The sequence below is a fragment of the Electrona antarctica genome (assembly GCF_951216825.1).
Source record: "Electrona antarctica genome assembly, chromosome: 15".
Classification (NCBI taxonomy): Eukaryota; Metazoa; Chordata; class Actinopteri; order Myctophiformes; family Myctophidae; genus Electrona; species Electrona antarctica.
The window spans coordinates 35,562,521-35,587,514 of record NC_136796.1 but is presented as its reverse complement, the minus strand read 5'-3'; the positions used below and the strand labels follow the sequence as shown (position 1 = coordinate 35,587,514).

Genomic DNA, 24,994 nt, shown 5'->3' with positions numbered 1-24,994 from the left:
AAAACTCTAACTCTAACATTTAAACCTAACCTCTAAATGTCTATTTTTCTAATTGTAAATCTAGCTCTAAAAATATATATATATGTTTAGGGGTGATAGCCCCTCCTATGTCCAGCTTTGAGGTTGTGTGTAAACACAAACATTGTCCTAACACAAAGACACAAGTGAGGACGCAACTTGTGATTGGCCGCAATGAGATAATGTATGATGATGTACGATGATAAGAGCGGCCCTCACTTCACACGGGTGTGATTAATATTATTTTTTTTTTAACAGGAAATGGGGAGATATAGATGGGGAGTGACACGCAGCAAAGGTCGTCGGGGTGGGGAGTCGAACCCGCGACACGCCGTCAGTCGGCATTAGCAGCCTAGCCTAAATGCAATTCTTGACAGTTATGATACAGATTGTGACACGCGAGTACAGTAAGGGTACACTGAAAAATACTTTTGAAAAATGACCAGTGTTGACCACGTTTTCTGGCTGTTTGTACATTTTATGGAAGGTGGATTGAATCATTTCTTTCATCAGTGTTGATTTTGACAGATTTAGTTTTAGTCTCTTGAATAGTTTCACATTTTAGTGTTAGTCTAGTTTTGTAAATCTACAGTTGATTTAGTCGACTAAAATGTATTTTGATGCCGTCGTAATGACTGATTTTACACTTGCTGAAAATAGCAGATCTACAAGATTGTACTGGATCTCTTGTCCACTAGTCCCTTCCTAACATTAGTTTTAGTCATCATAACTTTTAATTTAGCTTCCATTTAGTTTTCGTCAGTGAAAAAAATCACACCCGTGTGAACTGAGTGGTGTAAGGTCTTATATAGCCTGATCAGCTCTGATCTGACGTAATGTCTGACGTAATGAAATCACACCCGGGTGAACTGGGTGACCGTAGCAACCATGCTCATTTTTGGAGCAGACAGACAGACACGTAAACTAACAAAGCCAGTCGTAGGAGTGGTTTACACCACTCAAAAAGGTAGTGGACGAACACCACAACAGGAGGAGGCGGTATGAAAGCAGAACAATCATGATGGTGCGAGAAGAACAACAAGCGATCAACATGGGTAATGTTTTGACGCACACAGCATCTGACGGGAGTCAAGTTAATGGTTTTCCGAGCAAAAGAACATTAACCACTTGACTGTTTAAGACTAGTAAAAAAAAGAGGTCAGCTGTGTGTGTGTGATAATGGGACAGGAGTGTTAAGGGGTGGGCGCACCAGAGGGACGAGGGTATCTTTAAAAGCCGATTGTTGCCATCATCCACCGCAAGCTCCCGTGGGAGGCTTTCCCTTTTGTCCTCTCATCCCCTTATCCCCCCCGCTTGCTCTCGCTCTCTCCCTCTCTCACACACACACACACACACACACACACACACACACACACACACACACACAGGTCAACAGCTGTGCCTGGGGCTCCCCCCCCCCCCCCCCCCACAACCCCACCGCCCGCGGGGGCATCGGTGACAGGCGTGAGGGGTAATTAACGTTACACTTTATCATGTTCAATTAGGCGTCCCTCCCCATGCCTGATGGCTTAAGGAGCGTGCCGTGTTGTAGCAGGCAGCTCCACGCCCACCCCTGCTGCCCCGGCGGCGGTGGGGTCCTGTTAGCGCGGCGGGGATATAGCCCTGTTCGGGACGGGAGGGGGGGGGGGGGGGGGGGGGGGGGGGAGGCGGAACACTGCCGTTGAAAATCTCATCTGCCACGGCCCCGCCCCCTTTTAATGCTCCACCGATTCACGCGAAACTTCAATGTGGTTACACGCGCGCGCATACACACCACACACACTTGAGCACGGGATGTAAACTATACTACACACATACACACAGACACATTTTGTGGAGTGCAGTAACGGGCAGAAAGAATCTCAAGTCTAAATAGGGCGATCATGGTGACAATGCAAAAGAACTGGTCAGATCATCGAGTTCTCCCAAAGGAGAGGGAAGATTGTGTGTGTGTGTGAGAGAGAGATCAGATCGCTCTTCGGGGGGCCGTGTAGCTCTAATGAAAAGCCTCTTAACGGTGAAAGCCTAATAATGTTCGTGTTAATAATTAAACAGGAATTAGCAGTGAGAAAACAGCTGAAACCACATTATCAGACCTCCCCGTAGAGGAGAGAAGACAGGAGAGGAGAGAAGTGAGGAGGTGAGGTGAGGAAGAGAGGAGGTGAGGAAGAGAAGAGAGGAGGTGAGCAAGGGAAGAGAGGAGGTGAGGAGGGGAAGAGAGGAGGTGAGGAGGAGAGGAGAGGAGGTGAGGAGGAGAGGTGAGGAAGAGAAGAGAGGAGGTGAGGAAGAGAGGTGAGGAAGAGAGGAAGAGGAGAGGAGAGGAGAGGAGAGGAGAGGAGAGGAGAGGAGAGGAGAGGAGAGGAGAGGAGAGGAGAGGAGAGGAGAGGAGAGGAGAGGAGAGGAGAGGAGAGGAGAGAGAAGAGAAGAGAAGAGAAGAGAGGTACTGTATCAGCATAATCACACTAAGGGTCAATTTACACACTTTTTCAGTTAAACAAACACTCTGGATTTCTCGGCGGTGAATCCGGGATTAGATGAGGCCACTTTTTTCCTGCCGTGGCGTCTCCTGCGCTCCATAAGCATAAATATACATCAGTTTACCTCCTCCCCCTACTTTAATTGGCTGTGCTGCTGTCAAGTATGTGACGGTACCTCGCGTGTGTCGCACACAAACACACACACACACACATGCGCGTGCACACACGTCTGGGCTGTCAGAGGGTCATTAGGGCCACATAATGAAGCCCGGAGCTCACACTATACGGCAGCTGCCTGCGGACCACGTACAGCACAGCCACACACTCAACATAAGGCCAACACTCACACATACATAAACACCACTCATATACCCATATGGTCAACCAGTGTTGATTTGGAGATTTTTTTTATTTTAGTTTTAGTCATAGTCTTGAATAGTTTTCACCTGGAATGTTTTAGTGTTACAGTACAGTCTAATTTTAGTCGACTAAATATCATAAGCTTTGACTGAGTCAATTCAATCTACAGTTGAGTTAGTCGACTAAAATGTATTTTGGTGGACCTTGATGACTGTCGTATTGACTGACTTTACACTGAGCTTGTAGATCTGCTATTTTCAGCATGGAACCAAGTGTAAAATTACTTGTACTTCTCTCGTCTCATGTCCACATCTCTTGTCCACTAGTCCCTTTCTAACATTTTAGTCTAGTTTTAATTTGACAAAATCATATCAATGTCTTAGTTTTAGTCAGTTTCCATTTAGTTTGTCAGTAAAAAAAAGGTAGTCAACATTTTTGTCATAGTATTAGTCAACGAAAACACTGGTCACATTTGTAAAAAAAAAGAAAAAAGGTGACGCGATGTACGTGATGAGTTTGAGAATCTGCTACTTTCGGGGAACATTGCGACCGCTCGCACAAAGTTGCACAGACAGAGACACACTTTTAAAGTTTCTGCTGTTCTCCGAATGTTGAGAAGCCTCCGGTGGAATCGTCTGTTTGGCCCCTCGGAGGTTTAAAAAGACACTCTGGCTAGAATAGTTATGGATTCTCTCATTATCTCCATCTCCACATTTTGTTTTGGAGAAAGACAATCGAGTGTGTGTGTGTGTGTGTATGCGTCTACACAAACAATTTAAGTGTATTACTCCGAAACAAACCGCTAGCGATATGGATATATCCTATCATACACAAACATGTACCAATGTTTTAATTCACCTCGTTTCACTTTTCCTTTACAGATATTTGCACACTCGCACCACACACGAAAAATACAAACATTGTGTTCTTGAAAAACTGTTGTTTAAAAATGACACACACACACACACACACACACACACACACACACACACACACACACACACACACACACACACACACACACACACACACACACACACACACACACACACACACACACACACACACACACACACACACACACACACACACACACACACACACACACACACACACACACACACACACACACACACACACACACACCACAGTGACAACTGTGCAGGTTCATTAGTGGAGATCACTCTTTGTGGGAGGACTAAAGAGGGGATTATTGATAACACAGTCAACATGCTGATCAATACATCTCTGAGAGAGAGAGAGAGAGAGAGAGAGAGAGAGAGAGCTGAAGGAGGAAAGAGTAAGAAAGATAGAAGGGGGGGGGGGGCTGTGAAACCGAGAGAACGAAGGGGAGCGAGAGAGAGAGAGACATACAGAAATAGATACAGAAAGCAGTGGGGGTAAAAAAAGAAAAGATCTTTCTTTTTGCTCACTACTACCTCCCACCTTCCCTCCCTGAAATTAACTAATCACCCATAATAAGCTCTTATGATCTGTAGTGGATTTCTATAAGCAGGGACAGCCGGATGATGGAGGACGCTGCTCCTGGAAGAATAACGCCATTAGCATAACACAAGAGGAGTGTACGTCTGTGTGTGTGTGTCTGTTTAGGAGTGAGTGTGTGTGTGTGTGTGTGTGTGTGTGTGTGTGTGTGTGTGTGTGTGTGTGTGTGTGTGTGTGTGTGTGTGTGTGAGGAGTCTGTGTCTGCAAATGTCTGTGTGCAAGCATCTGTCTAGAAGTGTGCGTATGTGCATTTGAGTGTGCGTTGTGCGTATGCATGCATGACACGTACACACGATCGTGCGAGTGCATGCATGAATTTGCGTGGCATGTGTGCATGTATGCATGACAAATACGTGTGTGTGTGTGTGTGTGTGTGTGTGTGTACACAGTACACAGTATACTGTACGTTATGTGTGTGTGTGTGTGTGTGTGAGGGGACATCCCATATGCAGGGGCCGGGGCCCTGTCAGAGACGGATTAGAGAGGAATCCTAATGAGGCTTCGGCATGAAGCGTCGAGGCCCGCCAACCCGCCCGCCCGCCCGCCCCATCCATCCATCCCAGCGGGAATGACACTCCCCGGATCGTTATAGGCGCGCCGAGCGTCTTACACAGCGGCGCCCCCTAGGGGAGGAGACGAGTACTCGAGACTCGACAAGACAGGGAGGGATGCGATGAGAACGGATCGGGACGGGAGGCGGAGCAGACGTATCCATGGAGACGATACAGGATGCGGGGGGGAAAAAAAAGGAGAAAAGAGTGGCGGAGAGACGAGGGTCTTCTGGACGACGAGAGTACAATACAATAGAGGGGTTGGTGTGGGAGTTAACTTATGCATGTATCAGCGAGTGTACCACTGCATGGAGGAGTTGATGCAGTACGCATGGGGGTTGTCCAATTGTATGCAGACATAGCTAGCGTAATACATTTTGACCGCAAGAAGGAAAACGAGAATAAAACACAGCAGAATTAAAAGGAATAGCTAAAAGCAAAGGATAAAAACTGTCGCCACATCCAGCAGGCTGTCCTTTATGGCTGGATCCCAAAGGGACGGAACTCCCTCTCTCTGTCTGTCTCTTTTAAATGTCAAGAATGCACTCCAGTCTGGTGTATAAGTAGCATTCTGGCGGGCAATAAATGTACATTGTCAGCATAATGTATAATATGAAAAACGCAATTTTCATATAAGAAAAACTAATTTTCAATAAGGATTTTGTTCAATTGTGTAATTTAATTAAATAATTTGCAATTGGTCAATGATGATCGAGGACACCAAAATTGCGACCATAAGTCAGTTTACTATGAAAACCTGCATTTCATGTCGGTCAGTCCGTCACATTTCATGTCAGTCAGTCAGTCACGCCTCGTGACACGCTCCATATATGGCCGTCTCCATATATGAAGATCACAACACTGGCCTCATCAAAAACCCTGGATAGCCATACATGGAGAAGACCGGATCATCACCTACATCTGCATATATGGAGCCGGCCAGCAACTCTACATCTGACCTCACAGACACCGGATGAATAGTTTAACTCCTGCTTCTTTTTTTTTTATTAAAAAAAAATAAAAAATAAATGTTTTATACGTGGTGCCAAAGTTTGTGTTTTCGCCATTGAGAATGCATTTGGCGTTTAAATTAAATAACTCAGAAACTATAAAACATTTCAAAGTAAAAAGTTCCAGCATGTGTCTCCACAGTCAGCTGAATTATAAAAAATGTGAATGGATTTTCTAGGTGAAAGTGATTTTGGGCAGTTTTGCGTGGGCTCTCAATGTGTTAAGAAGCTCTGTTGTTTCAGCACGACAGGGCATCTTAGTGGTTTTCATACTTTGGGTGTCATTCAACAGAAGTCAGATTTTAGTCTATAAAGACATAAAGGAGGCTTGCAAAACAAATTCTGAATTATGTTTGGATCTCCATTAGAAGCATGTGATGTGAATGTGCCTCCGGTCTTTCTGGAGTTCTGAATACAATGCTGTTCCATAAATGTGCTGACCTCGTCACATTTGGGCTGTGGCTATGGCCGTTTTTAGCCCAAGGAGTGTTTTTTGTGCAAAATGAATGCTTGGAATGGATTCAAAATCACGAAAACCCCCTAGTTTGACACGTCACATGCTACTTAAAGCATGATGCAATTTTGAAAATTGCCCAACATATGCAAGTTAGCATCCGGCAGAATATAAATGCTGGGGACCCATACTCAACATTTCTAACATAAAACCTTAGGGTGCTCAAAATGCCAGGGTTCACATTGGGCTCTATGGGGTGGCAAGTAGACTAAGAGGGGATTCACACTATGGTCCCGGGTGCACACTCGGGACAACTTGGCAGATGTTTTCGTAGTGTGAACGATGCGTACCGCTCTCGGGAGCGGATCGCCCAACCGTCCACGGGACCGCATTCAATCAAGTCTCGGATACGGCTCGTTGGAATGTGAAAGCCATCCGTACTGAAGGAAGTGGACTATAATCATAATTTTTATAATGATAATATATTTTACTTGGGTTGTAAGCACTCAAGTTCTACTTGAATGTTGACAAAGAATGATAATCTGCTAGTGTTTGAGTAGCGCGAGCCGTGGAAAGAAAAATATATATATGTATGCGCTGCAGCTAGGATAAACCAGAGCCATTGACATACGACAGAGTTACGACAACTCTGTTCACTTCATGGGGCACTTCAATGGCGGCTCTTCCACATAGACATCTATTGGCGAAGTGCTAGGCCGCCCTCGTTGAAAACAATGCACTATTCATGTTTAATTCGTCATTTTAATGCCAATAGAAAGATCCGTGACATACACACTATATCTCATTCTAACCCAGTAATCCTATAGTATTATACCCAATCCTGATGGTGGCGGTAACTTCACCATTATGCCGATTTTGACCAAATAGAGCGAATCTGGCGATGTCATTTCCTGTCCACGTGACCACAACATCCGCTAGTTTTCTCCACTGTGCTACAGTCAGATGTCCGGGATGCTAAGCTATCATCGTTTATTTTTATAACTAAGTCAAATTAAGCCCCAAATATCGCATTTTACGCAGCGATGCACATAAAGACCTGCGTGCGAGAGCGTGCCCGCGAGGATTTCGGCCGGTTTTAGGTAGATTACATCGGCCGTTAGCCAAACAAGCTAAAGGTTGCTACATTTTGATACATTAAGCCCCCGATTATAGGGAATAAAGCGATTACGTAATTTACGTCAGCGGTTATGATGGCTTTTTTGATTCATTACGTCAATAGCCATAAGGGGGTTAAGTTTAAACTCTAAAGTGACTCTTCTTCTGTGGCATGACATTTTCTGTCTCCCAAAGCCCCATAGTCCACAGCGCCCCACACAGTGCATTCACACAAGTTGAATGCACGGTTGAATCTCGGCCAACGTGAATCATGGTCAGCGGGGACCATGAAGGCAATCGTATTCGGGAACAGTTTGCATCAGTTTGTGTAAATCCACCCTGATACACTCTCGGAGTTACACATGGATAAATGAATGAGGATTTTACCGTGGGTCTTCCAGCAACACACAGCCAACTCCAGTTCATCTGCTCTTAAAACAGAGTTCTAGTTAAGTGAGCTATCAGAGGCTGTTAAGACAGATCATTAACCGTATGCTTCCTTACCAGCCAACGACCATAAACATGAGAGGGTGAAATTGGATGTTGTGTGCGAGGAGGGCAAACGAAGATCAGAGAACACAATTTTGGTTTTGTCTCGTCGTAGCGAGCGCTAAGATTAATTAGCGCCGTCTTTCATTGTGCACAGAGGACTCAAACGAGGCAATTCATTAAAGCCTTGTAACCTTTAAAAGTTCAACTCTTTTTGAAGCGGTCCGTGTGTGTGCGCGCGCGTTATTTGTGTGCACAAGATAGAGCAGAGCAGTTTTTATGAATTTGCACATGTGGTTGTTTGTTGTATGTGTGTGCGCGCATGGTTGTGTGTGTGGTGTAGTTTGTGTTCCCAAGCTTGTGTGTGTGTAGATTATAAAATGTGCATGTATATTTGTTTGTTTACATGCAGACATTTGTGTTTATGTAAGGAGGTTGCTGGGCGATGTACTTGTTGTACAGTTGAACGCAAGCGTGCGCGCATGTGTGTGTGTATGTGTGTGTGTGTGTGTGTAGGGGACAGGTGCGGCTCTCCGTGCAGGCTGCCACTGAGGCGTCAGTCGGAGCTTCTGAGGCCTTGTCCCGGAGTTATACGAGCCCTGTGTAAAGCAGTAGGCACTTTTATTGGCGGTGGGTTTAAATTAAACTACATTTGTGAATATGAGGCTGAACAAACAACCCACACTCAAGTTTCACTCACACACACACACACACTTTGTATGTTCCCATGGTTTAGAAGGAGAATGACGCATTTGAAAGTGTGCCACAACCCTGCACTTTTTTTCACCCTCTTCGAGGACACTGTGAGAAAGAAAATAAACACTCGCAGCATAAACAAGATCATAATACACTGTTAGCGCTCCTCTAAGCGTATTTCCTCCAGTGATGGTGTGTAACAATGTCCTTTAAAATGTAATCATTTTCATTTAAGCGTGCCAATAGGTGTCGACAAATGCTGCCGGACTTGGAGAAATCTTTCTAAAATGTTCAAATGAACTCGTTGCAAACAGGCCTGCTGTGTGGCCCCGCATTGCCCTTTTTATTGTATTTATTCATGCATTTGTTTTTTTAAATGGTACACATATTGACATATATAATGGTGACATTTAGGTTTGGTCACAGGCATCTATAATCAGCCTAATGGAGCCTTAACACTCAACAGAGTTGAGTGCCAAAGTGCCTGGGAGACAACTAGAACTGGTGGGGACAGAAAGTTTACGGGCCAACAGCGCAGCCTATATGTGGTCCACCATTTACAATCACATCCAAAGGCAGAGACCTTTTTCTCAACAAATTAAAACCCCCAAACAAGCCCCAGTGAAAAAAAAAGCATGACGGATATCAAGTAAATAAGTGAAACGGTAAAGAGGGCGTGCATTAACCAAAATCACTCGCATAAAAAAGGGGAAGGGAGAGGAAGAAAAAAAATAAATCAGCACTTTCAAATGGTTCATCTGCCAACTTCGCTAATGTCTCTGGTTTACGAGCACAAAGCCATGAGAACTGACTCTTATACACGCACGCACGCACGCACGGACGCACACACACACACGCACGCATGCACACTGAGAACCCTAGGCTAGAAGTGAGAAATTGCAAAAGTGCACTTGGTGGGAGAGCGAGAAGGAAAAGTACACCAAATTAGTTTCAGTCAATTCAGTTTAGGCATTTTCACCATAATACTGTGCAATTTGTAATTAAAGTCATTATGGCATTTAGCTGTTCGCTAGCAATGCCGGATCACTGACCACTAGGCAGACCCTCATCATTATCATCATCATCGCCATCATTGGGAATGGCTCTATTCCGTAGGGTGGGTTGGTCAATGCCACAGAGGCAGGGCAGAGGGAGCTTCAGCCATTCACAATCAATCCCTGCACTGACCCAATGAGACTCATCCTGGATAGAGGAGGCTACTAATGATCTCCAATTAGATCGGTTATAGCAAGCAAGACAGGAGCGCACGCACGCACACACACACTCTCAATCTCGCTCTTTTTGTGTGTTACAAACACAAAACCCTAAAGAAGTGCAGAAACTGTCACTCATATAGACAGAATGCTAATTCCACTTCAGATGAGTGACATTGTGTATGGGGCTGGTGCTACATTTGATGGACGGAGACTTTCAGTAAGACTCATACACCAGCTGACTGTTGGTCTGCAAATACACACACGCACACATACACGCACGCACAAACACACACAGCAGATGACACAGGGGCAGAGCAGGGAGGGCCAGTCACCCAGCTGCTGTGGGTCTGCTTCCATCTGGGGTCCAGGCTAGCCCCCCCCCCGCTTCCCTTCCCACTACCACCAGCACCACCATACACACCTCCCCTCCCACTCCTCCCAGCCCCTTCTTCCATCACTCTCCACCGCCACACATCGGTCCTCTCTCTCCTGCCTCTGCATGTGTCACCAGGAGCCCCTCAGTGAAGGGGCTTGTTATGCTAATCTAGACTTTGGAATCATCTCTCTTGTCTCTTTAGTGCTGGTTAGCCATCAACATTGACAGCCTGACCTACCCCCCCCACCAACCCCCCTTCCAATGACGACACTCACACTCCCATTCCTTAACTAGATGTCGGCTCACCACCGGTGAGTTGCTAAAGACTGTCCCAGTCTAGTGATCGGAATCAGTGGTTCTTCCATGCCAATTTAAGGACCCCCAAATTGACACTTATTAGCCCCGTCATGGACCACCATTTGAAAAGATATGCCAGGGACACAAGTACACGCGTGCGCGCATGGGATTGTTCACCCCATAGGAACTCCTCCATAAGACAAAGTGTATCTCCGGTCATGCCAATGGAATAGTGTCCATGAACCTTAACCCAATCTGCCCCACCTGTTAAACAGAAACGCAGTGCAGTTGCCAGAGATATGGGGACAATTGAAAGAATAAATAACGTGGGCGTATCCATGTGCACATCGCGTGCACGTCAGAAAAACCTAGATTTCAATGTACCTTATTAAATGTTTTTTTTTGGTGGTTTTCGCCTTTATTTTATATATTCTATGGAGGGACAGACAGTAGGCTGACAGGAAGACATGCAGTAAAGGCCGTCGGGATCGGGAGTCGAACCCGCGGCACACTGCCAGACTGGATTACCAGCCAAGGTGCCTGGACCACTGAGCCATGGTCCAGGCCTCAATGTACCTTATTGAACGGTAGTGAACAACAAAGACTCTGGTGACCTATAATGTACTGTACAGTCATGTCAAGACTGTGGTGTACTCGTTTTGTCTCATTTCTTTTTTTTGTCTGTGCATTGTAATGTCCGTATTGTGGTTGTTTTCCTATGTTGTTTAAAAAAAAAGATTGTGTGGTTCTATATACATTGAATGGCGATTGTTCAGCTGTGACATTTCAGAGCCTCAATAAAAATACATTGAAAAAAGAAAAACTTAGATAGAAAATTTGATTTTACATCTTAGCACAGGTAGGGCATGCTGCTTAAAACGTAACCTGACATTCCTGGCACAGATTGTGTTAAAAAACTAAGTGGAACGGCTGCCGAATGGACGGAGAATCTCCAAGCGATGAACTGACTTGCACAGGTCAAGCCATTAAGACCTGGAATGCATCTGTGTCGCCTTAGCTTTTAACCACTTTTGTTTTTTAAATATTTTTTATCCCACAATTTTGTAACACATTTTTTCACCCACTGTCAATTATCTAATGTATTCCTGGGCGCTACACTTCCTCTGCCAACCTGGGGGGCAACGGACTGACCTCATGCTTCCTTCTATGCATGAGGAGTCCAAGCTGCTTCTTTTCACCTGACCAGGTGAATTTCCCCGGCCGGACGTAGCACGTGGAAGGAACACATTATTCCGACCAGTTCCTTTCCCCTCCATCAGGCGCCCCGGCGCTGACATAGAAACAGAAAAGTGTCAGGGTTTAAAAGACATTTGTAGAATCTGGTCACAGGTCTTTAGGCGTCAACAGGCCCCTCGGGGCTGGAAGATGACGTCGACGCTGTGAGCAAATAACATGCTTGTTGTGGAGTGGATATGATTAGGGTCGTCTTGCGAGTGTGCATGCCCAACGGTTACTTAGCCGAGCATTTACAAGCCGTCCCCGGCCACGCATACGACATCAGCCCAAACTACCATGCTCCCACGACTCGCCTTCGGAGCGGCCCTGTCACAGCAGCACTCTTTCATTCGTATACCGATAGCCCAACTTTCCCAGCCTTGGGAGAAACACAATGAAAGGTTTTTGGGTTTTTTTCCCCCCTTTTTTCTTTTTAAAAGGTCCTGTTTTTTTCGTCGTCCGTTAGCGCTGTGGCAGCCCACCGCGGGCTGACAGACACAGACGCAAGCATTCTGGGTAATTACTGCTAACGACCCCGCTGCTCGTTAGCCAGCGCTCCTATTTTTGCCATCGCCGTGCCAACACCCCGAGTCTGTGACGTAAAGAGGCCGTTTTGTTGTGGGTCGCCGTTGCATGCGGACACTTTTAACAACACCAGACAGTGGTGCAAGTGTGTGTGAGAACAAATGTTAGTGTGTGTGTGTGTGTGTGTGTGTGTGTGTGTGTAAAAACAAGTGTCTATGGGAATGTAACTGTCTGTACGTCACTGTGAGTGCAATGTAACAGCTTACAACTGTGTGTGTGTGTGTGTGTGTGTGTGTGCAAAGGACACAGCTGGGTCATGTAGGGCCACAGCCAAGACACTGGTCACTGAGTGTAGGGGAGAAACCCTGAGCAGGATTCAGCCTCTCATGGGCAGAGAGAGAGCGAGAGGAACATGGATGAAAGAACCAGCCTTTTTTGATTGTCGCTTTAACAGGGTTATTATGCCACGATTCAGACCCCAGGGGAGACTGCCAAACCCCTAGTGACGCACATGACACACACACACACACACACACACACACACTTCTGTGAGAAGCGCTAGCGCACCATCTCACATGCCCCACACATCAGACAAGAATACGCGTTATATCATAGAAAGATATATGAATTCAAAATGAAAACAACGATTGTACCCGCCAAAAAAAGAACATGCTGTGTACGCCATGTATCTGTACTAACTGCCAATATGCCCTGCATATATTAAATGTGTCCCCTTTAGGTTGTTGCTGGGGTACTCTAGCCAAGTCCATGTGCACATACATGGAATTTGTCCTCTGCAGCCATCCGATAGAGATAATTATGAAGGTGTGTATTATGTTTTTCTCAGTTTTTTAAAATCTGCTGCCCCGATCAAGTAAAACTCAGAAACGGATCAAGAACCGGAAATGAGAACATCTCCTGAAAACCAGGGACTACAGTTTAGTCTATTGAACAGCGACCGGGGAGCGAGACGAACTGGGCATCGAACCGTCGTACGGGGAAATGGTTTATATAGTAAGTATAGTATACTAGGCCCATTATTTATTCGGCATTTGAGCCACGGACCACCATTTGACGACATTTAGCCTCTCAAGACCCAAAACGAAAGAATATTTTGTTATCGTTGGATAATATTTTGTCCACAATTCCATGCTGTATTGATGTTGGTACCATTAGGACAGATAACAGGCAAACAATGATCAAAATAACAATTCTTCTACATTCTCTAATTGTGTATATTTCTTGTAAATTAATTCATGCAGAAGATGTTTAATAATAATTTAACTCAAGAGCGTAAAATGAAACCAAATAGACCTGGCTGTACGGGTCCATTTGGTTTCATTTTACGCTCTCAAGAGTTAAAGATCTACAAGGATCCATTTGTTTACCAACTCTCCATCGTTTAGCTGGGACCACCTGGAACCTCCTCAAGGACTACTGGTGGTCCCCGGACCACTGGTTGAAAACCACTGCATTATATGTGTCGACACTGTGCAATGCTCCTTGTAAAAGGTGAAACATTATGGCGGACTTGAAGCGTTGTCAACTTGTATATCTACTTTCTGGTGTTTGACAGTGGCACGACGCAACAAAGTATAATTCAGGCTTTAGTGTGTATTAAGCTTTTACAAAGTTAAATGGATCGAGCTAATAACCATTGAGAATCAGGGCGGCTGTGGCTCAGAAGGTAGAGCAGGTCGTCCAATGATCCCTGGGTTGGCGGTTCGAATCCCGGCTCCTCCTGTCCATGGGCAAGACACTGAACCCTGCATTGCGTCCAATGAGTTGGACGGTGTGAGCTTACCACCATTGGATTGTGAATGTGGGAAGGGAGGACGCTGGCGTAGACTGTTCGCCGCTACACCTCCCAATGTATGAACCATTGTAAAGCGCTTTGAGCACTTGGAAAAGCGCTATAAAAATGCAATTCATTAAAATGCAATTCATTATGTGTGTGGATAAGTCAAAAGCTGTGTCAGTCGGAAGCGCCCACACACACACACACACACACACACACACACACACACACACACACACACACACACACACACACACACACACACACACACACACACACACACACACACACACACACACACACACACACACACACACACACACACACACACACACACACACACACACACACACACACACACACACACACACACACACACACACACACACACACAATGAGGAGCCCTATTTGGGTAGAGTGCCATCTCCTGGTGGGAACATTTTTTTTTTACCTCTATTGATCCCCAAGAGGAACTGTATTAATTTAGGTAGGACCCTAGTCCTACCTAAATGAGGCCTGGGCAGCCACCTGGTCCTAAATAAATGAGTGCCTGGCGAGCAGTGTTGATTTTGACAGAACATTTTTATTTCAGTTTTAGTCATAGTCTCTTGAATAGTTTATTTAGTTTTAGTCACATTTTAGTCACCTAGTGTTTCAGTGTTAGTCGAGTTTTAGTTGACTAAATCTACAGTTGATTTAGTCGACTAAAATGTATTTTTGCGGGCCTCGATGCCGTCGTAATGGCTGATTTTACGCTTGCTGAAAATAGCCGATCTACAAGCTTAAAAAGAGTTTGTAGATCGTCAATTTTCAGCAACCAAGTGTAAAATGACTTGTCCACTAGTCCCTTCCTAACAATTTAGACTAGTTTTTATTCGTTGACGAAATTGTCAATATATTTAGTTTTAGTCATCATAGCTTAGTTTTCATTTAGTTCTCATTTAGTTTGTCAGTGAAAAAACAAGGCAGTCGACGAACAGTTTTTGTCATAGTATTAGTCGACGAAATCAACACTGCTGCCGAGCAGTTCAGTGTCTTGCTCATGGACACGACCTCCGACAGAAAAGAGCTGGGGAAAGAACTGAGGGGTTGGGGGGAGGGGGGTACCATTACTGTACGTTTCCCCACACGGCAGCCATATCTCCTGACTGAGCCACTGCCGTCTTCTCATAAAGACTGTGTGTGTGCAAGGTGGTGGAAAAGCTCATGGAAAGCAAGTACTGTAAGATTCCAATAGCCGTTTGTTCATTTCCCGTGGAGCTGACCCGTTGTGCAACCCCCGAAAACTACTCCCTTGACCTCTGCGTCTACAAGTTCAGCTTAGCTTATCGGAGGGGCTGGACCACTTTCATCCCCGTGCCGGGGGATTTTTTGGGGTGGGCCCGAAATGCGTTGTGTGTGTGTGTGTGTGTGTGTGTGTCAAGACAGAGACAGAAAGACTGCTGCCTGTTTGATGCTGCTTAGAGGCGAGGTTACCGTGCCGTGTGTGTTCTGTGGGCGTCTGCGGGGCTAGTCATACAGGGCCAGAGGTAGCAGGGTAAATCATTGGTCATCTCGGGATAGTAAAAGAGGGCTTAGCTAAGAGCTAGGGAAGGAAGAGCCTTCACACGGGACTGCACACACTAACTACGCACCGTCTACAGTATGTAAACACAGTGTGTGTGCGCGTGTGTGTGTGTGTGTGTGTGTGTGTGTGTGTGTGTGCGCCCGCCCGGGGGAGGGGGGGTTACAGGCTAAGTTCAGGTCTCTGATCTCACAGACTACACACACTGAACCGTGCTGCAGTGCAGACGCCAGCCAGTAAACACATCAAGTCTGTATAGGACCAAATCCATGCGTCTGCTACGTGTCGTACGGTTAAGTGTGAGAGAGAGAGGGAGCCAACGGTGGTGCTGGTGGTGTCCGAATCTGTGCGCCTTCAAACTTTGTTGCGACAAGAGAACAAACAGACTCTATAGTCGCGACTGTACGATTGTGTCAGCCACACATTATGTCAGTATTTGGATGGAGCTTAGTTTTAAGTGCATCTCCATGCAGCGCTGCACCCCTGGGTTTGTCTCAGCAGAGCGAAAGAGAGAGAGAGAGAGAGAGACAGAGGTTTACTGTGACACATCTCCCTCTCGCCTTATCTCCCTCCTCTCCGCCCCCCCCCTCTCCCCTCCCCTGCCCCTCCACTCCATGTGAAGGCAGTTTCTCTCCTCTTTATGACTCTTTATCTAACATGAAAGGACACTGACACGGGATACCCGCCATTAGGGCTCCATCAACATGAAAAAGGCCCTGACACGGAGGGTTCTTCTGCCGCTGCGGCTCGGCCCCATTAAAAGGGGCGACAGGGTGATCCCTGTGCTCTGTCAAGTGGCCGTCACGACACAGACAGGGTCCGACATAATGAGGACTTAAAGCCTTTAACCTTGTCTAAAGACCCCCGGTCCGAGAAATGGCAATAAAAAAGCCCCAGAGCAGGCACCTACTAGACGGGGGTCCTGGCGGCTTAATTACAACCCCACGTGCCAACCGGTATCGTCCAAGAGTTTAGATGCACAGAGGAGTGTAAGGGCAGCCGAGAAGCATGGAGGTCGAGGTCACGGGGGCGCCAAGTCTCCATCGACGGGCGCGCTAGTTGGTTTTGTGCTCATCTCCCTCACATCAGTGTTGATTTCGTCGACTAATTCTGAGACGAAAAATGTTCGTCGACTACCTTTTTTTCACTGACAAAAAAACTAAATGGAAACTAAATGAAAACTAAAGCTCAATTTCATGAACAAATAAAAACTAAGACTAAAATGTTAGGAAGGAACGGGTGGACAAGAGATCCAGTAAACTGCAAGTCATTTTACACTTGGTTGTATGCTGAAAATAGCCGATCTACAAGCTCACAACGAAAAACAAATGTGTTGCAACGTGACGTGTTGTGAGCTTGTAGATCTGCTATTTTCAGCTGGTGTAAAATCTGTCATTCCGACGGCATCAAGGCCCGCCAAAGAACTGTAGATTTAGTCGACTAAAATCTTGGGATATTTAGTCAACTAAAACTAGACTAACACTAATAAAGACGTGACTAAAACTAAATGAAAACTATTCAAGAGACTATGACTAAAATCAAAATTTGCTGTCAAAATCAACACTGCTCCCTCACATAATAATGACCACCCACCGGTGCAACTCATTAGGAAAGAAAATGAACCTGAAGCAGGCAACAACGCAGTTGCCAAACTGTAGCGTTTTCTCCACAGACGTAGCCTACATCTGCAGTATCACTTAGCACTCACCGTGATTTATTACAACTACAACAGCACTGCAGAGAGAGCAGCTACTGACCTATAGCCAAAATGTTGTTACTGAGCAGTGAGGTATATATAGCTAGAGTATTAAAGAAACATAAGAGTTACAGCACATACAGTAAGTAGTTGGCATCACTGCTGTTGATGCCAGCTAGATTCACTGGTAGTACCAATCAACTGGTATTAAGTTACCCATTTAGACCCGAGAAGTCTTCTAAATCCTAACAGTTTTCAGAAAAACCCATGTTTCTATGACAGTGGTGTTCAACCTTTTTCATATCAAGGACCCCCAGAATTATCTGTATTTGGCCACAGAATTCCAAAAATAGCAGATCCTTTCAGAAACCAGAAGTAGGGTAAGGCTAAGGCATGAGTAGGTCATCGAACAGGACGTACCAGCTCCAACATTGAGGAGCCATAATCACATTTGGATCCGTTTCTGGTTCATCACACCGTCAGTGCTGGTATGTAGACTATTGCAATTAGGGATGTTAATACTTAATCGATTAATCGCCATTAAGAAATGAGTAATTAATCGAAAATGATGCGGTTCTATTATTGGGTGGTTTTCTGTGAATGTAATGCTGTCTGCGAGCGCGCGTGGCCGAGGAACGCACATACAGTACAAAGATGCCATTGCCTGGCCCTGTATCGTCAATGGTCAAATAAATATTTGATTAAGGAATATAATATGCCTTTTGAATTATTTCTGTATATCAGCAAAATGTGATTAGACATTGAGGGAAATTAAGATTCTCAGATTTTTTACAAAAACGCCGCTTATCAACTAACTGGTTAATCGATCGATAAGCTTATCAAACATTATCAATTAACTACTAATGCATTAATAGATAATTCACATCCCTAATTGCAATTGCAACTTTTTCATTTCAAGGACCACCATAAGTCCTGTACAAATGTACGCTCTCAGCGCACATATTTGTAAACTCTCAAGAGTTACAGACCTGTAAGGGTCCATTTGGAACCCCCGCCCCTAAACGAACCCAGAGGGTGCCTGGATGGACCTCACTTTGAATTTGTGTTCATCAAACATTATAATGAAGGCCAAAAATTGTAAAAAAAAGGGAACAACGGTTAAGGAATCTGACCATTAAGAGGGAAACGTTAAAATCCAAAAATTATCCCAACGCTATCCACCTGCAGTCCATTTAATGCTTTTTGTCTCAGAGCTTACCTCCCGACACCGGGGCGTCCATGAACACGGCCCCCATCTTCTCTGCGGCGAGAGCCATCTCCCTGGAGACAGCGGGGTCAATGGTGGAGGAGTCGATGAGAAGCGTTCCCTTCTTCACCTTCCTGAGGAGGACAGAAATCACACCACCAAACGCTGAGTGTTAATAAAATACAACATCCTTTTTTAGTTGGTTAATTAAAGTAAAACATTTAGAGTGTGAGTGAGCGCACACACACACACACACACACACACACACACACACACACACACACACACACACACACACACACACACACACACACACACACACACACACACACACACACACACACACACACACACACACACACACACACACACACACACACACACACACACACACACACACACACACACACACACACACACACACACACACACACACACACACACACACACACAGAGAGAGAGAGAGAATGTAGCCCAATTAACCTGTACAGCAGAGAAAAGTGTGCGCAAAATGAGACTCAATTTGGGCAGGCAAACTTTTCTACACTACAAGCCATTACACAATTTTGAACACATTCAGACCGTGCAACATGTGGGAACGTCATAACTAATCCAACCGACTGATTGCGACGACGTGTGTACACGTCCTAGCGCTTTTTCATTGATATCAAACGGAGAAAATATATATTCAGATTTTTGGGGTTGGCCTATGCTTCTGCAATGTACTCCTTGCTTTTGGCGCATGCGCGCTGCCATTCACTTCCCTGTTTGTCTTAAAGCGGATTTTGTTGACAAGCAACGATCAAGTCGGCGCAGTGGCTCTTCAAAGGTTAGTGAAAACTAGGGATCTGGAACACGATTGTTAATTGTCTATACAACAGAGGAAAAGGAAGGGAAGAGAAGAAATGAGCCTGTGGGAGGAGAGTAAAAACAGAGACAGAGCTTACTTGAGGATGCCATTGGGACCCGTGTACGCCTCAATGACGTTGGGACTGGACGGGAGCATGGTGATGATGCGGTCCGCCTTCTCTGCTACCTCTGCTGGGGTGTCCACGACCTGGGCATCGGTACAAAACACATTTAGACCCGAGGTCCATTCTACAAATGCCTTCTAAACTCTGACAGTTTTCTGAAAAACCCTATGTTTTGATGCCAGTCGTTCTCAAACATTTTCATGTCAAGAAACCCACAAAAATATATGTAATTGGCACCCCACCCCCTGAAAATATGTTGTTCCAGGGACCCCACCAGAGACAAAGATTTGAGTTAAAAATGTTTGCTCTGAAAGAATATATATTCAAAGATTTGCATTACATTTTCACGATTTTTCAATAGCTAAAGTATAACATAATGCTTAAAACACCAAAAGGGGTTCCCGTCCTGAATGAGTTAAGAAAACATAAGTATAGATGGGAAGAGAAACATCACACCTGTGTGAACTGAGAGGTGCAACTACACTTTTATTGTGATAGTTACTGTACTAGTTACTGTACTGTATGGTACTGTATTGTTACTTATATTGTTGTATACAGTAGTTGTGGTGCTCAGTGCGAGTGGCCCTTTGGGCTGCTCAACAGTGCCACTTTAGGTCACCCAGCGGTATTGCATCTGTTGATACCCCAAAGGGACACACATACGGACAACGGCACATACAGACACACACGGCCAGTCACACTGTCCGATAAAGACATCTCCATTAGGGATGCACCGAATATTCGGCCACAGAAAATATTCGGCCGAAAATGGCCGAAATTGCATTTTCGGCCTATTCGGTTTCGGCCCGAATAGGCCGAAAATATATCACAGAATAGTGTATGCAATTAATGCATTCAAAAGTGCTGAATAAATGTATTATGGACCCATAATAGTGATTATTATTTAAGTAAAGTTTTGCCATAATCATGTATTTTGCCATAAATCAGGTAGCTTTAAGGTACGGCCATGACAGCAATGGTAGGGAAAAAGATTAAGGCTGTCAAAGTTAACGCGTTAATCGTGCGTTAACTCAGTCATTTTAACGGCGTTAATTTAATTAACGCGCGATTAACGCACGGTGAAGTTTGACAGAATAGTTGAGAGACGCATTCATGTGAATGCAGGCAGTCAGTGAGCCCCGCCTCTCTCCCCACTCTCTCTCCCAGTGACTCGTCCGTCAGCCTGTGCAGGACCGGTGCGCAGATCGAGTGTAGCCTACCAGTGTGGGCTGGGCAGTTGAGCTGTGAGCACTCGAGTCGTCGCGTTCGTTGGGCTTGTTATTAATTAATTTGCTCCACAACGTGTTAGATCAGAAGCTCTTTGAATTGGGCAAAAGCAAAACTCTGGCAGTTTTGGTTGACAAACATAGTCAGTTGTGATAGCGTGATGCTACACAGACCATGCTAATGCTAAAGCTAATGTTGACAGCCTGACTGTGCGTGCGTGCTTACAGGAGAGAGAGCTCTCGCCTGGGTGTGTGTGTGTGTGTGTGTGTGTGTGTGAGACTGTTGAGTTGAGTTTATGATTTTGTTTCCCTCTTCCATGGCATTTGCAATAAAGCAAGCATTCTCCCATGTTGATAAGAGTATTTAAAACTTGAAAAGCAGTGGTTCTGATTGAACCAGTGGTCCCTGAGGGGGTTCCAGGTGGTCCCCAGCTAAATGATGGAGAGTTGGTAACCAAATGGAAGGCTAAATGTCATCAAATGGTGGTCTGTGGCTCAAATGCAGAATACATAATGGACCTTGATATGAAAAATCTTGAAAACCACTGATTTAAGGTATATTTAGAATGGATACAAAATAAGCGATTAATTTGCGATTAATCGGCGATTAACTATGGGCAATCATGCGATTAATCGCGATTAAATATTTTAATCGACTGACAGGCCTAAAAAAGATATATAATATTAATCATATTCGGATATTCGGTTTTCGGCCAACTGTTTCCTATATTCGGTTGCGGCCAATAATTTCCCTTTCGGTGCATCCCTAATCTCCATATTTGGGCCTAAAAGGGACAAGGACTGACAGATACAGAGACCAGAATAAGGCATTGGAGAATAAACCCCAACATGGCAACGTTGATATTTCACTTTAAAAAAAAACTTGGTCATTTTAACGTCTACTCAGGCTTATGTGAAAACCCCGGCCAGCTTTTAAGTTACTTGATTCAGTATTTAGATATTTGATATACATTTTAGCTGCCCCGCAAGTTCCTATACAAACCCATTATAACTTCAAACTCCATTTTAACCATGATAGGATCTTTGAAAACACCCAAACTTTGTTTCTGGTGACCGATATTGTCCTTCTAAAACGTGAGGGGGGCGTGTTTTTTCATTTACTGTTTTTATTTCTTTTTTACAATTCTTTTTTATGTTTTAGTCTCCTCCGGCCTCCTCCTAGAGGCGGTTCTTGTCCAAAAGAATTATTAGAAACTAGATAAAGTGCCCCTCGGGGCACAGGTCTCCACCAGGGCAGGTCAGGTTGTGGCCTCCTGGTGGCGCTAAAATAGGCCAATGTGAAAAGGATGCCATTTCTTCTTACGCCTGGGATGGCAATTGGATGATTTGAGGCATTTTGTTCCAAAAATGTGGTTATATTCCTCAGCCTAGTAGGAAAGACTGTGAAAGATTTCACATAAATTGCACGCTGCGTTCATGATTTGAGGCGTTTTGTTCAAAACGGGCCAATCCTGCAAACTTTGAAAGCCAAGGTTAGCCAATTAGGATGGAATATGAAATATCGGACAGATCCGTCTTGAACACATGACTATAGAGATAGTGTATAGAGATATTAAGTTTTTCAAAAGTCGGCCTCCTGGTGACGCTATAACAGGCCGTTCTGGAAAATATGAGGCAGAGGTGCATCGTTGGCATCCAGGGAGTGTGCGTACAAAACATACTTTGAATATGAAATATCGGACAGATGCGTCTTGAACACATGACTAGAGATAGTGTGTAACATTTGCGGGATTTTTGGACAGAATCTGGAGGAGTAAATTGTTTTTTCCAAAGTCAGCCTCCTGGTGGCGCTATAACAGGCCGTTCTGGAAAATATGGGGCAGGAGGTTCATCGTTGGCATCCAGGGAGTGTGTCTGCAAAATGTGGCACCGATCGGGTGCCAACGGTCCCGGAGATTAGCTGGTAACAGGCGGACGGACGGACGCACACACACACACACACGGACGGACACACACACGGACGGAGTGCAAAACATACTCTCTCCCCATGCCTTCGGCCTGGTGGAGACAATACATTAAAACAGTAAATGAAAAACACAGCCCCCTCACGTATTAGAAGGACAATATCAGTCATCAGAAAAAGGTTGGGTGTTTTTGATGAATCTATCATGGTTAAAATGGAGCTTTAAGTTATAATGGGTTTGTATAGGAAGGAGGCGGGGCAGCTAAAATGAATATCAATTATCTCATTACTGAATCAAGTAACTTAAAACCTGTTTGGGGTGTTCAGTTCACCTAAGCCCGAGTAGACAATACAATGACCAAAAGTTTTTTTAAAAGTGAAATATCCCTTTAAGCACCTGTCACTTCACAATATAGTCTAGTAGCCAGCCCATAGAGCCCCATTGTGAACCCGGACATGTTGAGTGTGTGTGAAATTTTGAATATTTTGCCTTCGATAGGTTGTTAATGGTATGGTCACATATTATGCCAATTACGAAAATTGCTCAACATATGCAAGTTAGCATCCGGCAGTTTCTACATGCTGGGGACCCATACTAAACATTTATAACATAAAATGTTGGTGTACTCAACATGTCCGGGTTCACATTCTGGCTACTAGACTAATACGCTGTGCTTGTAGATCGTCAGTACCCGTTGTCAGACTGTGATGTTGGTACTTTGAAGTTAGCATTTTGTGTGTGTCTGTCTACAATATCAGCGTCGACTGGGTTATTGTGAGGGTGAAGTAGCCACAAAGTATTTTGAGGCCAACGTGACCGGCATCAGTGCTGTCAATTTCAATTTAGGCATCAGCAGACGATCTTATCTAGACTGAGCAACTTACAATAAGAAAGGTGCCGGTAATCACAGAATATAGAATGCAGAGAAGACGGCCTGTGCCGTGACGTCAGGCACGACCCTGACCCATATTTGGGCATAACCCGGGCACGCAGACTCACACCTACACACAACTTTATAGGTTGAAAGGTTTCCGTTTCCATAGCAGCGTAAACAGAGGTCTGTTATATAGCAGATCAGGCACTGTACTTCATCTTGCAGGAGTACAGAAAGAAGGACAATCTTAAAAATTCAAAACTGTGGTTGCAAGAGCTATGAATGACTATGCAGTTCTCCACACAGGGCAAAAGATGCCTCTCATTGGCCTCGGAACATGGAAAAGTGAGCCGGGAAAAGTGAAGCAAGCGGTTACTTGGGCGCTACAGGCCGGATATCGTCACATCGACTGTGCCGCCATCTACAGCAATGAGGTTGAGATCGGAGAGGCACTAGAGGAGACGCTAGGCCCCGACAAGGACCTGAGACGAGAGGACGTGTTCATCACATCCAAGCTGTGGAACACACACCATCATCCGGAAGACGTGGAGCCGGCACTTCAGAAAACCCTGAAGGATCTGAAGCTGGAGTATCTGGACCTGTACCTCATCCACTGGCCCTACGCCTTCCAACGTGGAGAGGCTCCTTTCCCCAGGAAAGAAGACGGTACGATGCTGTACGACGAAATCGACTACAAGGAGACCTGGGCCGCCATGGAGAAACTGGTGGGGAAGGGTCTCGTCAGAGCCATCGGCCTGTCAAACTTCAACAGTCGGCAGATAGACGAAGTCCTCTCCGCAGCCAGCTTCAAACCCGCGGTCCTTCAGGTAGAGGGCCATCCATACCTGGCCCAGGTGGAGCTGCAGGCTCATTGCCAGGACAGGGGCCTGGTAGTGACGGCATACAGCCCCCTGGGCTCTCCCGACAGGACGTGGAAGCATCCAGATGAGCCCGTCCTGCTCGATGAGCCAGTCATAGCCACGCTGGCAAACAAATACGGCAAGTCTCCCGCTCAGATCATCCTGAGGTGGCTGACGCAGCGAGGGGTCGTGACGATACCGAAAAGCGTGACCGAGTCCCGCATCAAAGAGAACATACAGGTGTTTGACTTCGCCCTCGAAGCCGAGGAGATGAAAAGTGTGACAGAGTTGTCAAACGGCTGGCGCTACATTGTGCCGATGATCCAAGTGGAAGGAAAGCAGGTACCCAGGGATGCCGGACATCCACACTACCCCTTCAATGACCCTTACTGATGAGCGGGTCCCACAGGGGTTGACGCTCAAGGGTTGTAAACCTGCCACTGGCAGGTAAATAAAACAATTGGGCAGGTGAAATATTTGCTTTCGGGTTGCCTGATTGCGAGGGGACGCAACCGTTGTCTAAACACCTGAACGTGGCCAGAGTC

The 24,994-nt window shown here is 45.4% G+C and overlaps 2 protein-coding genes across 2 annotated transcripts in view; one reads left to right on the top strand and one right to left on the bottom strand.

Annotated features, from left to right (window-relative positions):
* hibadha (3-hydroxyisobutyrate dehydrogenase a) overlaps positions 1–24,994 on the bottom strand; it is a 46,709-nt gene that overhangs the window by 17,973 nt on the left and 3,742 nt on the right. Inside the window, exons 3-4 of the mRNA XM_079523360.1 lie at positions 19,538–19,647; positions 18,603–18,724 (exon numbers count right to left, since the gene is read on the bottom strand). Coding sequence (XP_079379486.1) covers positions 18,603–18,724; positions 19,538–19,647 — 232 coding nt within the window. The remainder of the gene's footprint in view (positions 1–18,602; positions 18,725–19,537; positions 19,648–24,994) is intronic.
* Positions 23,868–24,842, top strand: LOC306938234 (aldo-keto reductase family 1 member A1-B-like; the record flags this gene model as incomplete). Its single annotated transcript, XM_079522306.1, has 1 exon — positions 23,868–24,842. The coding sequence occupies one exon, from the start codon at positions 23,868–23,870 to the stop codon at positions 24,840–24,842; it is 975 nt and encodes a 324-aa protein (XP_079378432.1).